Genomic DNA, 13994 nt, shown 5'->3' with positions numbered 1-13994 from the left:
CGGTGGAGGTTCACCATGCTTACCTTAACTGTTGAAGGCGGCGTGAGGCACGCGATGGAGGATGAGGCGTGAGGGCAACGCGTGGAGGAGGAGCGGTGGAGCAGCGCGGCTGGAGGAGGGAGGCGGGAGGCGAGCGCGTGGAATAGATGGAGGCGGTGGAAGGGCAGGCGAGGATCGAGCGCGCCGGCGACAAAGATGAGGTAGAGGCGAAGGTCAGGTGTTGGCCGACGAAGATGAAGCGGAGGCAGAGGCGAATTTTTTGACGGAGGGGAATTTGAGGGTGCGGTTTAGGGATGAAATTTAACCCTAACATAACTCCCAAACGGTTTCAACCGTTTGGGCTGATAAGTTCCAAACAGTTTAACCCATTTGGGATCACCGTTTGGGTTTATTCAATAGCCTAAACGGTTTAAACCGTTTGGAATAATTTACCCAAATGGTTTAAACTGTTTGGGCTATTTTGACTTGCCCAAACAGTTCCAATAACCGTTTGGGCTGTTCTGTTTTGTACTAGTGACATAGTTGTTGAGAGTGTCAATCTCATTACTTGATGCTGAATTGCCTTTCAGGTTTGCTCTGTACCAGTCAATGATTTGCTTTCAAAAGATTTGAACTTTAGCCAATCCATGATTTTATTCCACACATTCATTGAATTAGAACAATAAAAAAATAGGTGCATTCGACTCTCGAGCATAGAATTAGAGCATAGAACACAAAAGTTCGATTGAGAAATACCCGTAGAAGAGAGCCTATTCTGGCCCATAGAAGAGAGCCTATCCTAGGTGAACAGTCTGCCTTGCATAGCTATCCACATGATAAATGAATGCTGCGAATAGTTCAGATTTTCCCAAACAGTTTTATGCCAAAGGCACCATATTTGATGAAGGAGCTGGGAATGCGGTGTACATAGCTAATAGTTTAACTTTTGAGTTGGAACAACTAGAGGGGATAACCTATTTGAGATTATCAATTAATTTCTCCATAAAATGCAATAGCCTTATATCTGATCTTCAATAAACTAGAGGGGATAACCTATTTGAGATTATCAATTAATTTCTCCATAAAATGCAATAGCCTTATATCTGATCTTATCTTGACTATGCATTAAGAACTGAACAACCCCAACCTCTCAATGCGGATAGCACTCCTGATGCAAAGAAGGAGCATGAGAAGTGGGAGCGTTCAAATCGCATGAGTCTTATGATCATTAAGCGCGGCGTTCCGGAAGCCTTCAGGGGCATAGAATCCGAAGGGATTACTAAGGCTAAAGATTTCCTTGCCGAAATTGAGAAGCGTTTTGCGAAAAACGATAAGGTAGAAACAAGCACGCTTTTAGCTCGCTTGATTTCAATGAAGTATAAGGGCAAAGGAAATATCAGGGAGTACATTATGGAAATGTCTCATATTGCTTCAAAGCTTAAGGCACTTAAACTCGATCTTTGTGACGAGTTATTAGTGCATCTGGTTTTGTTGTCTCTTCCTGCACAGTTTAACCAATTTAAGGTCAGTTATAACTGTCAAAAGGAGAAATGGACTCTAAATGAGCTCATTTCATACTGTGTGCAAGAAGAAGACAGGTTGAAGCAAGATAAGACAGAAAGTGCTCATTTGGCCTATGCCTCTAAGGATAAGGGCAAGAAAAGGAAGAATGATAAGGAAGCTGCTAAGGGTCCAGTTGAGAAGAAACAACATAAGGATAATCAGGGTTGTTTCTTCTGTAAGAAGCCTGGACATGTAAAGAAGGACTGTACAAAATATCACGCCTGGCGTGATAATAAGGGTACGTTCCTTGCTTTGGTCTGTTCTGAGGTTAATTTAGCTTCAGTACCTAGAAACACTTGGTGGTTAGACTCTGGTGCTACTACTCACATAAGTGTTTCTATGCAGGGTTGCCTGAGCTACCGAAAGCCAAGTGATGTTGAAAGACACATCTTTGTGGGCGACGGACAATCGGTAGATGTGGAAGCAATTGGGCACTTTAGGTTGTTGTTAGGAACTGGTTATTATTTGGATTTAAAAGATACTTTTGTAGTACCGTCTTTTAGACGGAATTTGGTTTCTGTTTCTGTATTGGACAAATCAGGTTATTCTTGTTCATTTGGAAACAGTCAATTCAGTTTATCTTTTAATTCAAATGTTGTGGGAACCGGTTACTTGAGTATTTATGACAACCTATATTTGCTTGATACAATTGCTTCTTACAATGAATCCTTGCATGTGGAATCACGTGGTACTAAGCGTAAATTAAATAAGGAAAATTCGGCGACATTATGGCATAAGCGCTTAGGTCATATCTCAAAAGGTAGAGTTGAGCGTCTTGTGTCTGATGGCATTTTGGATTCCCTTGATTTTTCGGACTTCGACGTATGTGTTGAATGTATCAAGGGAAAACAGACCAAAGTGAAGAGATTAGGTGCCAACAGATCTTCGGATGTCTTAGAATTGATACATACGGATATTTGTGGGCCATTCCCTACGGAATCCTGGAATGGTCAACAATATTTTATATCATTCATAGACGATTACTCACGTTATGGGCACCTATATCTTATTCATGAAAAATCTGAGTCTCTGGACATGTTCAAAGCCTATAAAGCTGAAGTTGAGAATCAACTCAACAGAAGAATTAAAACCGTCAGATCTGATCGTGGTGGTGAGTACTACGGTAGATATGATGGTTCAGGTGAACAACGTCCAGGACCATTTGCTAGATACCTAGAGGAATGCGGTATCGTCCCACAGTACACTATGCCGGGTTCACCTAGCATGAATGGTGTAGCTGAAAGACGAAACAGGACTCTTAAGGATATGGTAAGAAGTATGATTGCTCATTCTTCTTTACCAGAGTCACTCTGGGGAGAAGCACTTAAGACAGCAGCTTACATTCTGAATAGAGTACCAAGTAAAGCAGTTGCTAAAACACCTTATGAGCTTTGGACTGGTCGAAAGCCCAGTTTAAAGCATTTACATATTTGGGGATGTCCAGCTGAGGCAAGGCCTTATAGGCCAAATGAAAAGAAATTGGACTCCAAAACAGTTAGCAGCTACTTTATTGGGTACCCTGATCGCTCTAGGGGCTATAAGTTTTATGATCCCACTATAAGGAATATTTTTGAGACGGGAACAGCAACATTCTTTGAGGATGTTGAGTTTGGGGGGAGAAATAAGGTTAGAGACATTAGTTTTGAGGAGGAATTGGCTTCAGATCCAATCCATACAGTTACTTTTGACAATATTCAGGTTCCTATACCTGTTGTTGCTCAAGAAGTAAATCCGGAACCTCAAGATGATAATGTTGAACAACTCCCTGTTCCAGAAGAACAAACTCAACAACCTCAAGAACCAGTGCCATTAAGGAGATCCACGAGAGAAAGGAGAAATGCTATTCCGGATGATTATATTGTATTTCTCCAAGAACATGAGGAAAGTAGTGGAATGTTAGAAGATGATCCAATCAACTTCTCTCAGGCCATGAAAAGTTCTAACTCTCAACAGTGGATTGATGCCATGAATGAAGAGTATAAGTCTATGCAAGACAATAAGGTTTGGGAACTTGTCCCATTGCCAGAAGGTGCAAAACCAATTGGTTGTAAATGGATTTTTAAAACCAAGCGGGATGCAAACGGTAATGTGGAGAGGTATAAGGCGCGTCTTGTGGCTAAAGGCTATACTCAAAAGGAAGGCATTGATTATACAGAGACTTTCTCTCCGGTTTCATCGAAAGACTCTTTCAGAATAATCATGGCACTTGTTGCTCATTATGATCTTGAGTTACATCAGATGGATGTTAAGACTGCATTTCTCAATGGAGACATTGATGAGATGATTTATATGGTGCAACCAGAAAACTTTGTGTCAGGAGACCCAAAGAATATGGTTTGCAAATTAAGGAAATCCATCTATGGACTCAAGCAAGCTCCTCGTCAATGGTATCATAAGTTTCAACAAATAGTTATCTCGTTCGGTTTTGAGATGAACATTGTTGATGACTGTGTATATCACAAGTTCAGTGGGAGTAAGTATATTTTTCTGGTTCTGTATGTGGATGACATCTTGCTTGCCACTAATGATATAGGCATGTTGCACGAAACCAAGAGATTTCTATCAAAGAATTTTGAGATGAAAGATCTTGGGGACGCCTCTTTTATATTAGGGATCCAGATACATCGAGATCGCTCTCGGGGTATTCTTGGATTATCACAAAAGAGCTATATCGATAAGGTACTTAAAAGGTTTGGCATGCAAGATTGCAGACCAGGTGACACCCCTGTTGCTAAAGGAGACAAGTTTAGTCTCAATCAGTGCCCTAAAGGTAACCTTGAAATTCAGGAAATGCAGAAGATTCCTTATGCTTCGGCTGTAGGAAGTCTAATGTATGCTCAGGTATGTACGCGTCCGGATATTGCGTACATTGTTGGGATGTTAGGCAGATACTTAAGCAACCCTGGTATGGATCATTGGATAGCAGTCAAAAGGGTTATGAGGTATCTTCAGAAAACAAAAGATTACATGCTCACATACAGAAAATCAGAGAAATTAGAGGTCATTGGGTATTCGGACTCTGATTTTGCTGGATGCCAAGATAGCAGGAAGTCTACATCAGGCTACATTTATATGTTAGCAGGAGGAGCTATATCATGGAAAAGTGTCAAACAAACACTAGTAGCTTCCTCCACTATGGCAGCAGAATTTGTAGCTTGCTATGAGGCATCCAATCAGGGAATATGGCTGCGAAATTTTGTCACGGGACTGCGCATTTTGGAAAATGTTGAAAGACCACTAAGGTTATATTGTGACAATAAATCTGCAGTAATGTATTCCAATAACAACAGGAGCTCAACTAAGTCAAAACATATTGACATTAAGTTCCTGGTTGTGAAAGAAAGGGTACAGAGTGGACAGATATCCATAGAGCACATTGGGACAAACTCCATGATAGCTGATCCTCTTACTAAGGGATTGCCACCTAAGGTCTTTCATGAGCATACTGCTCATATGGGTGTGGTATTATTTGAGGATATTATGTTTTAGTGGGAGTTTGTATTTGTGGTGCTTTATGTTTGTTTGTATTGTCTGATCAGAATAAAGTTTTCAGTTAAGACACTCTGTTACATTATGTTTGGTTTTGACCTCACTAAGGAGGACCAGTTGAAAATAGACATGTACTGATCACATTGCATGTAATTTTCATGCTGCACATCCATGATTGATCTATGTCGTTTGATTGTATTGGTATATGTGACCATTGATGGGTCGAGTCACGATAAATGTGACGAAGGCCGCTTTGATCCTATATTGATATAGTCAATGGACGAGATTGTTCGGAAATACCTTTTCAGTGATAGCAATTTTTGAGCTCATAAGGTTATACACAATTTAAGGAATCATATGGTGCCCAAGTGGGAGATTGTTGGATTTAATCTAATAAATCTATTTGTGGGCACATATGATTAATCAATGTGTATTGCTATCTTTCAGGATAACCCACTAAAGTGATCAATTAAGTTGGGTTAATTTGGTATTTAAATGATCATGGGGTCATATGTGCAGATACCAGGTTGTAATTGTAATTTATTGAGGGGCTAAATTACAAAAGTACAACATCTATAAATAAGGGGTTATGGTCCCTAACCTAGGGTTACATTCTCTAATTCTCTACACCCCCATCTAGCTAGAGAAATTCGGATTTAGAGAAACCCTAAGGTTAGAAGATCCAAAACCCATCTCAAGGTTCATCCATGGATTCAGGTATAAGCTTCCGCTCTTTTGATTTTGTTAATCTCTTTGAATTAATCATGGCTATATGGTTTTAGATCTCAAGTTTTATGATGTAGATCTAACAAGTGGTATCAGAGCCACCTTGATTAATTCTTAGGGATTTAAGTTTTATTGGGTTTTTGATCTTAAATCTCTGGTTAAAGATTCAATTTTTGGGTTCGGATGAACAGTAATGTTCTCGGATGAACAGTAACGAATTTTTTTTTCGGATGAACAGTAAAGTATTTTTTTCGGGTGAACAGTAACTTTTGGGAATTTTTTGGATTTTTCTTTGATTTTTCCTTCAATTTTTTCCAATTCTGGATCTGTTTTGAAAATAAAAATCAAAGGTTTTTTGGGTTTGTCGGCGGCGGTTTCAATTTGAAACCCTAAGGGTTCATGGCGAAAATTAAGGAGGTGGTTACCTCAAACGAACCTCGCGTTCGTTCAATTTTAACCGAGCTTCGCGCTCAACGAACCTCGCGTTCGTTCTAAGGTGAACCTCGCGTTCAACTCAGGTGAGCGTCAAGCTCAATTTTAACGAACCTCGCGTTCGTTCTAAGGTGAACCTCGCGTTCAACTCAGGTGAGCGTCAAGCTCAATTTTTTTAACGAACCTCGCGTTCGTTCTTCAGACGAACCTCGCGTTCGTACTTCAGACGAACCTCGCGTTCGTACTTCAGACGAACCTCGCGTTCGTACTTCAGACGAACCTCGCGTTCGTACTTCAGACGAACCTCGCGTTCGTACTTCAGACGAACCTCGCGTTCGTACTTCAGACGAACCTCGCGTTCGTACTTCAGACGAACCTCGCGTTCGTGCTTCAGTCGAGCCTCGCGTTCGAACTTCAGACGAACCTCGCGTTCGTACTTCAGACGAACCTCGCGTTCGTACTTCAGTCGAACCTCGCGTTCATTTTTTAAACGAACCTCGCGTTCGTTCCCAAGTTGAACCTCGCGTTCTTTTATCAAACGAACCTCGCGTTCGTTCATTTTCAGACGAACCTCGCGTTCGTGCTTAAGTGAGTCTCGTACTCAATACAGTCGAACCTCGCGTTCGAAGTTAAGGGAACTTCGTGTTCATTATGGTTAAGCCTCGGCTTTTCATGGGTCCACTTTGGTATACTTAATTTATTCAATTAAGTTATGGGCCCTAATTAAGCTGTGAGACCCCAATTAAGTTTTTGGAAATTCAGTTGATTTAAATTAAAACTTTTTAATTTAAATCTAATTTGGTTTTTAATCAATTATTTAATTCAAATATTATGACACTAAGGTATTAAGGTTGTCTCTCACTCCAATTGATTAATTGAAACAAGAAGTTGCCAAAGTAACCTCTCTTGTGTAGATTGTTCATGAGGAATGTGAGATGTTTGTGTGTATGCTTTCGTGTAAATATTTAATCGGCCCAAAGGAAGGTTAATATTTATTTAGACTGTATACACATCTGCGATGATAAGCGTGTGACAATTATAAGGTTTACATGTGAATAATGAATCGATCCAAAGATAGTTTCATTATTTGACATGAGTTATTGTCAATGTTTGATCATTGCAACAAGGTATCACTTACAAGTTAATATTACTGTCCAAAGACTTGATATTAATGTTGTGCCGGTATCTTGGATGGGGATTGTCATTATTTGAATTTTATTGATTATGGTTATTGATGTGAGCATTTTTGTTTTATTTCAGCTAATGCATCTGCTGCAACAATTTCTGCTAACATCAACTCAATTCCCATGCTAAATGGGACAAACTTCAAGGTTTGGAAAGAGAACATATTAATTGTTCTTGGCTGCATGGATCTTGACTATGCATTAAGAACTGAACAACCCCAACCTCTCAATGCGGATAGCACTCCTGATGCAAAGAAGGAGCATGAGAAGTGGGAGCGTTCAAATCGCATGAGTCTTATGATCATTAAGCGCGGCGTTCCGGAAGCCTTCAGGGGCATAGAATCCGAAGGGATTACTAAGGCTAAAGATTTCCTTGCCGAAATTGAGAAGCGTTTTGCGAAAAACGATAAGGTAGAAACAAGCACGCTTTTAGCTCGCTTGATTTCAATGAAGTATAAGGGCAAAGGAAATATCAGGGAGTACATTATGGAAATGTCTCATATTGCTTCAAAGCTTAAGGCACTTAAACTCGATCTTTGTGACGAGTTATTAGTGCATCTGGTTTTGTTGTCTCTTCCTGCACAGTTTAACCAATTTAAGGTCAGTTATAACTGTCAAAAGGAGAAATGGACTCTAAATGAGCTCATTTCATACTGTGTGCAAGAAGAAGACAGGTTGAAGCAAGATAAGACAGAAAGTGCTCATTTGGCCTATGCCTCTAAGGATAAGGGCAAGAAAAGGAAGAATGATAAGGAAGCTGCTAAGGGTCCAGTTGAGAAGAAACAACATAAGGATAATCAGGGTTGTTTCTTCTGTAAGAAGCCTGGACATGTAAAGAAGGACTGTACAAAATATCACGCCTGGCGTGATAATAAGGGTACGTTCCTTGCTTTGGTCTGTTCTGAGGTTAATTTAGCTTCAGTACCTAGAAACACTTGGTGGTTAGACTCTGGTGCTACTACTCACATAAGTGTTTCTATGCAGGGTTGCCTGAGCTACCGAAAGCCAAGTGATGTTGAAAGACACATCTTTGTGGGCGACGGACAATCGGTAGATGTGGAAGCAATTGGGCACTTTAGGTTGTTGTTAGGAACTGGTTATTATTTGGATTTAAAAGATACTTTTGTAGTACCGTCTTTTAGACGGAATTTGGTTTCTGTTTCTGTATTGGACAAATCAGGTTATTCTTGTTCATTTGGAAACAGTCAATTCAGTTTATCTTTTAATTCAAATGTTGTGGGAACCGGTTACTTGAGTATTTATGACAACCTATATTTGCTTGATACAATTGCTTCTTACAATGAATCCTTGCATGTGGAATCACGTGGTACTAAGCGTAAATTAAATAAGGAAAATTCGGCGACATTATGGCATAAGCGCTTAGGTCATATCTCAAAAGGTAGAGTTGAGCGTCTTGTGTCTGATGGCATTTTGGATTCCCTTGATTTTTCGGACTTCGACGTATGTGTTGAATGTATCAAGGGAAAACAGACCAAAGTGAAGAGATTAGGTGCCAACAGATCTTCGGATGTCTTAGAATTGATACATACGGATATTTGTGGGCCATTCCCTACGGAATCCTGGAATGGTCAACAATATTTTATATCATTCATAGACGATTACTCACGTTATGGGCACCTATATCTTATTCATGAAAAATCTGAGTCTCTGGACATGTTCAAAGCCTATAAAGCTGAAGTTGAGAATCAACTCAACAGAAGAATTAAAACCGTCAGATCTGATCGTGGTGGTGAGTACTACGGTAGATATGATGGTTCAGGTGAACAACGTCCAGGACCATTTGCTAGATACCTAGAGGAATGCGGTATCGTCCCACAGTACACTATGCCGGGTTCACCTAGCATGAATGGTGTAGCTGAAAGACGAAACAGGACTCTTAAGGATATGGTAAGAAGTATGATTGCTCATTCTTCTTTACCAGAGTCACTCTGGGGAGAAGCACTTAAGACAGCAGCTTACATTCTGAATAGAGTACCAAGTAAAGCAGTTGCTAAAACACCTTATGAGCTTTGGACTGGTCGAAAGCCCAGTTTAAAGCATTTACATATTTGGGGATGTCCAGCTGAGGCAAGGCCTTATAGGCCAAATGAAAAGAAATTGGACTCCAAAACAGTTAGCAGCTACTTTATTGGGTACCCTGATCGCTCTAGGGGCTATAAGTTTTATGATCCCACTATAAGGAATATTTTTGAGACGGGAACAGCAACATTCTTTGAGGATGTTGAGTTTGGGGGGAGAAATAAGGTTAGAGACATTAGTTTTGAGGAGGAATTGGCTTCAGATCCAATCCATACAGTTACTTTTGACAATATTCAGGTTCCTATACCTGTTGTTGCTCAAGAAGTAAATCCGGAACCTCAAGATGATAATGTTGAACAACTCCCTGTTCCAGAAGAACAAACTCAACAACCTCAAGAACCAGTGCCATTAAGGAGATCCACGAGAGAAAGGAGAAATGCTATTCCGGATGATTATATTGTATTTCTCCAAGAACATGAGGAAAGTAGTGGAATGTTAGAAGATGATCCAATCAACTTCTCTCAGGCCATGAAAAGTTCTAACTCTCAACAGTGGATTGATGCCATGAATGAAGAGTATAAGTCTATGCAAGACAATAAGGTTTGGGAACTTGTCCCATTGCCAGAAGGTGCAAAACCAATTGGTTGTAAATGGATTTTTAAAACCAAGCGGGATGCAAACGGTAATGTGGAGAGGTATAAGGCGCGTCTTGTGGCTAAAGGCTATACTCAAAAGGAAGGCATTGATTATACAGAGACTTTCTCTCCGGTTTCATCGAAAGACTCTTTCAGAATAATCATGGCACTTGTTGCTCATTATGATCTTGAGTTACATCAGATGGATGTTAAGACTGCATTTCTCAATGGAGACATTGATGAGATGATTTATATGGTGCAACCAGAAAACTTTGTGTCAGGAGACCCAAAGAATATGGTTTGCAAATTAAGGAAATCCATCTATGGACTCAAGCAAGCTCCTCGTCAATGGTATCATAAGTTTCAACAAATAGTTATCTCGTTCGGTTTTGAGATGAACATTGTTGATGACTGTGTATATCACAAGTTCAGTGGGAGTAAGTATATTTTTCTGGTTCTGTATGTGGATGACATCTTGCTTGCCACTAATGATATAGGCATGTTGCACGAAACCAAGAGATTTCTATCAAAGAATTTTGAGATGAAAGATCTTGGGGACGCCTCTTTTATATTAGGGATCCAGATACATCGAGATCGCTCTCGGGGTATTCTTGGATTATCACAAAAGAGCTATATCGATAAGGTACTTAAAAGGTTTGGCATGCAAGATTGCAGACCAGGTGACACCCCTGTTGCTAAAGGAGACAAGTTTAGTCTCAATCAGTGCCCTAAAGGTAACCTTGAAATTCAGGAAATGCAGAAGATTCCTTATGCTTCGGCTGTAGGAAGTCTAATGTATGCTCAGGTATGTACGCGTCCGGATATTGCGTACATTGTTGGGATGTTAGGCAGATACTTAAGCAACCCTGGTATGGATCATTGGATAGCAGTCAAAAGGGTTATGAGGTATCTTCAGAAAACAAAAGATTACATGCTCACATACAGAAAATCAGAGAAATTAGAGGTCATTGGGTATTCGGACTCTGATTTTGCTGGATGCCAAGATAGCAGGAAGTCTACATCAGGCTACATTTATATGTTAGCAGGAGGAGCTATATCATGGAAAAGTGTCAAACAAACACTAGTAGCTTCCTCCACTATGGCAGCAGAATTTGTAGCTTGCTATGAGGCATCCAATCAGGGAATATGGCTGCGAAATTTTGTCACGGGACTGCGCATTTTGGAAAATGTTGAAAGACCACTAAGGTTATATTGTGACAATAAATCTGCAGTAATGTATTCCAATAACAACAGGAGCTCAACTAAGTCAAAACATATTGACATTAAGTTCCTGGTTGTGAAAGAAAGGGTACAGAGTGGACAGATATCCATAGAGCACATTGGGACAAACTCCATGTTAGCTGATCCTTTTACTAAGGGATTGCCACCTAAGGTCTTTCATGAGCATACTGCTCATATGGGTGTGGTATTATTTGAGGATATTATGTTTTAGTGGGAGTTTGTAATTGTGGTGCTTTATGTTTGGTTGTATTGTCTGATCAGAATAAAGTATTCAGTTAAGACACTCTGTTACATTATGTTTGGTTTTGACCTCACTAAAGTAGGACCAGTTAAAAATAGACATGTACTGATCACATTGCATGTAATTTTCATGCTGTATATCCATGATTGATCTATGTCGTTTGATTGTATTGGTATATGTGACCATTGATGGGTCGAGTCACGATAAATGTGAGTAGGCCGCTTTAATCCTATATTGATATAGTCAATGGACAATATTGTTTGGAAATACCTTTTCAGTGATAGCAATTTGAGCTCATAAGGTTATGCACAATTTAAGGAGTCATATGGTGCCCAAGTAGGAGATTGTTGGATTTAAATATAATTAAATCTATTTGTGGGCACATATGATTAATCTGTGTGTATTGCTATCCTTCAGAATAACCCACTAAAGTGATCAATCAATTTGGGTTAATAGGTATTTAAATATAATCATGGGGTTATATGTGCAGATACCAGGTTGTAATTGTAATTTGATGAGGGACCAAATTACAAATATACAACACCTATAAATAAGGGGTTATGGTCCCTAACATAGGGTTACATTCTCTAATTCTCTTCACCCCTATCTAGAGAGAAATTTGGTTAGAGAAACCCTAAGGTTAGAAGATCATCAAAACCCTAATCAGGTTTTCTTCAATGGATTCAGGTATATTCTTCCGCACCTTTTGATTCTTATTAATCTCTATGAATTAATCATGGCTTTAAGGTTTATATCTCAAGTTTTTATTAGATCTAACATGGATCGCGTAGCTTCAACTGTCACCAATACTAGCAAATATAACCACTATACAGTCAGCATTGTTGAAAGGCTAATTAGCTTGAGATACCTATAGAAAGAGAGAGAGTGTGTGTGTGTGTGAGAGATGGGTCGTTGGATAAAACCGGAGGTGTATCCGTTGATGGCTGCCATGGCCTTCGTGTCAGGTCTCTGTGCTTTCCAGCTCACTCGCAATGTTCTCATGAATCCTGATGTCAGGTACAAAGCTATCGAGTTTATGTAAATGAACATAGACAATAGTATGTTTATTTTGAGACCTGATCCAATGTAGAAAGTCAGTTTTATTTTCACATAAAACGTCTAACTATGACTTATTTTTGGTTAATTAGTCTTGGTTACGGAATTTTACAGGATCAACAAAGCTCATCGAACGATGGCAGTGCTGGAGAATGCTGAAGAAGGGGAGAAGTACAGCCAGCACAGCTTTCGCAAATTTCTCAGTCACCGCCGTCCCGAAGTCATGCCTGCACTCAACCGGCTCTTTTCGGACACTAACAACAACTGAACGTATCAGATAAACGTATACTTTCTAGTTATATTGGAAGATATGTCACGTACTTTATAATATTATGTGTTTCTCTTTGTAATTTGATGTGTGATTTGACATGTTTTACCACCTCTTTTGTTATTTATGTATCAAGAAGTTTGATAGAAGTAAACAATGTGAGAATGAAATTGATCTCTAGTGAAAGATGCTAGAATTTTTTTCCTTTCTTTTAGATAAACATAAGTAAACAATGTGAGAAAGAAATTGATCTCTAGTGATGCTAGATTGTTTTTTCCTTTTCTTTAGATAAACATCTGAGATTAAACCACTGCACGGGGCTGGTAAAAGTTTCTGACATCAATATCAGCCAACAATAGAACCAAGATCCTAAATCACCTTAGTCATCCTATACTAGATAGAGAGCATAGTTAAGTAGGTTAGGAAAAACTCAGTGAAATTTTTACTCAAAAAAGAAAAGGTCATTGAATTTCATAATGTTAATGAAAAGTAAAGGGATGTTTCGTCAGTGGATTCATCCTAACAAGAGAGATAAGAATAAAAATAAAAATAAAAATTATTTTCACACCTTAAAATTTTGAATCTATGTATTCTTCTCAAAGTTGAAAAAAACCGTACTTTTTTAAGTTTTTCATCCATTTGCTCATGTGTGAATTAATTTTAAAAATGTCAAAGATGAAGCTATTATCTTTTACACAAATGCATTCCATAAAAGAAATATGAGACCCGTACATATAGCACAAAGACACTAAAATGAGTACAGAGAAGTACAAAGACTCTAAATAAGAACGAGACTAATAGATGAGTATGTAGACGTGTAGAGCGAGTATATAGACATAGGATGAGTATAGAGACTTGATAATGAGTACAGAGGCTAGTAAAATAGTACAGAGAATCAGTGACGTACAGTGAAAACTCCAAGTAGTGGCAACGAGGAGCGGCCAATTTGGGTTGGACCGTGTTAACAACAATGCACCATAATAGAAATCGAAAAAACTTTTTGGCACGCGCTTTAGTGCGCGCCTCAACTCGCGCAGGAGAGGGGAGTGGGACCCACTGTGTGCCAGTGGGTCCCACCCCCTCTCCTACGCGAGTTGAGGCACGCGCCAAAAAGCAGGGTTCAATAGAAATTGAGTACA

General features: G+C 39.4%; 1 protein-coding gene and 1 long non-coding RNA gene across 2 annotated transcripts in view; both read left to right on the top strand.

The window, feature by feature from the left end:
* LOC109842951 overlaps window positions 194-13994 on the top strand; it is a 15504-nt gene continuing 1703 nt past the window's right edge. The window contains exon 1 of the long non-coding RNA XR_002247454.1: window positions 194-280. This is a non-coding gene — a long non-coding RNA (uncharacterized LOC109842951). The remainder of the gene's footprint in view (window positions 281-13994) is intronic.
* Window positions 12436-12855, top strand: LOC109842950. Its single transcript, XM_020411875.1, has 2 exons — window positions 12436-12548; window positions 12702-12855. Exons 1-2 carry the CDS (start codon window positions 12436-12438, stop codon window positions 12853-12855), a joined length of 267 nt encoding a protein of 88 aa, XP_020267464.1.

Source organism: Asparagus officinalis, chromosome 5 (assembly GCF_001876935.1).
Source record: "Asparagus officinalis chromosome 5, Aspof.V1, whole genome shotgun sequence".
Classification (NCBI taxonomy): domain Eukaryota; kingdom Viridiplantae; phylum Streptophyta; class Magnoliopsida; order Asparagales; family Asparagaceae; genus Asparagus; species Asparagus officinalis.
Note: the sequence above shows the minus strand (reverse complement) of the source record. Positions and strands in the feature narration are given on the sequence as shown.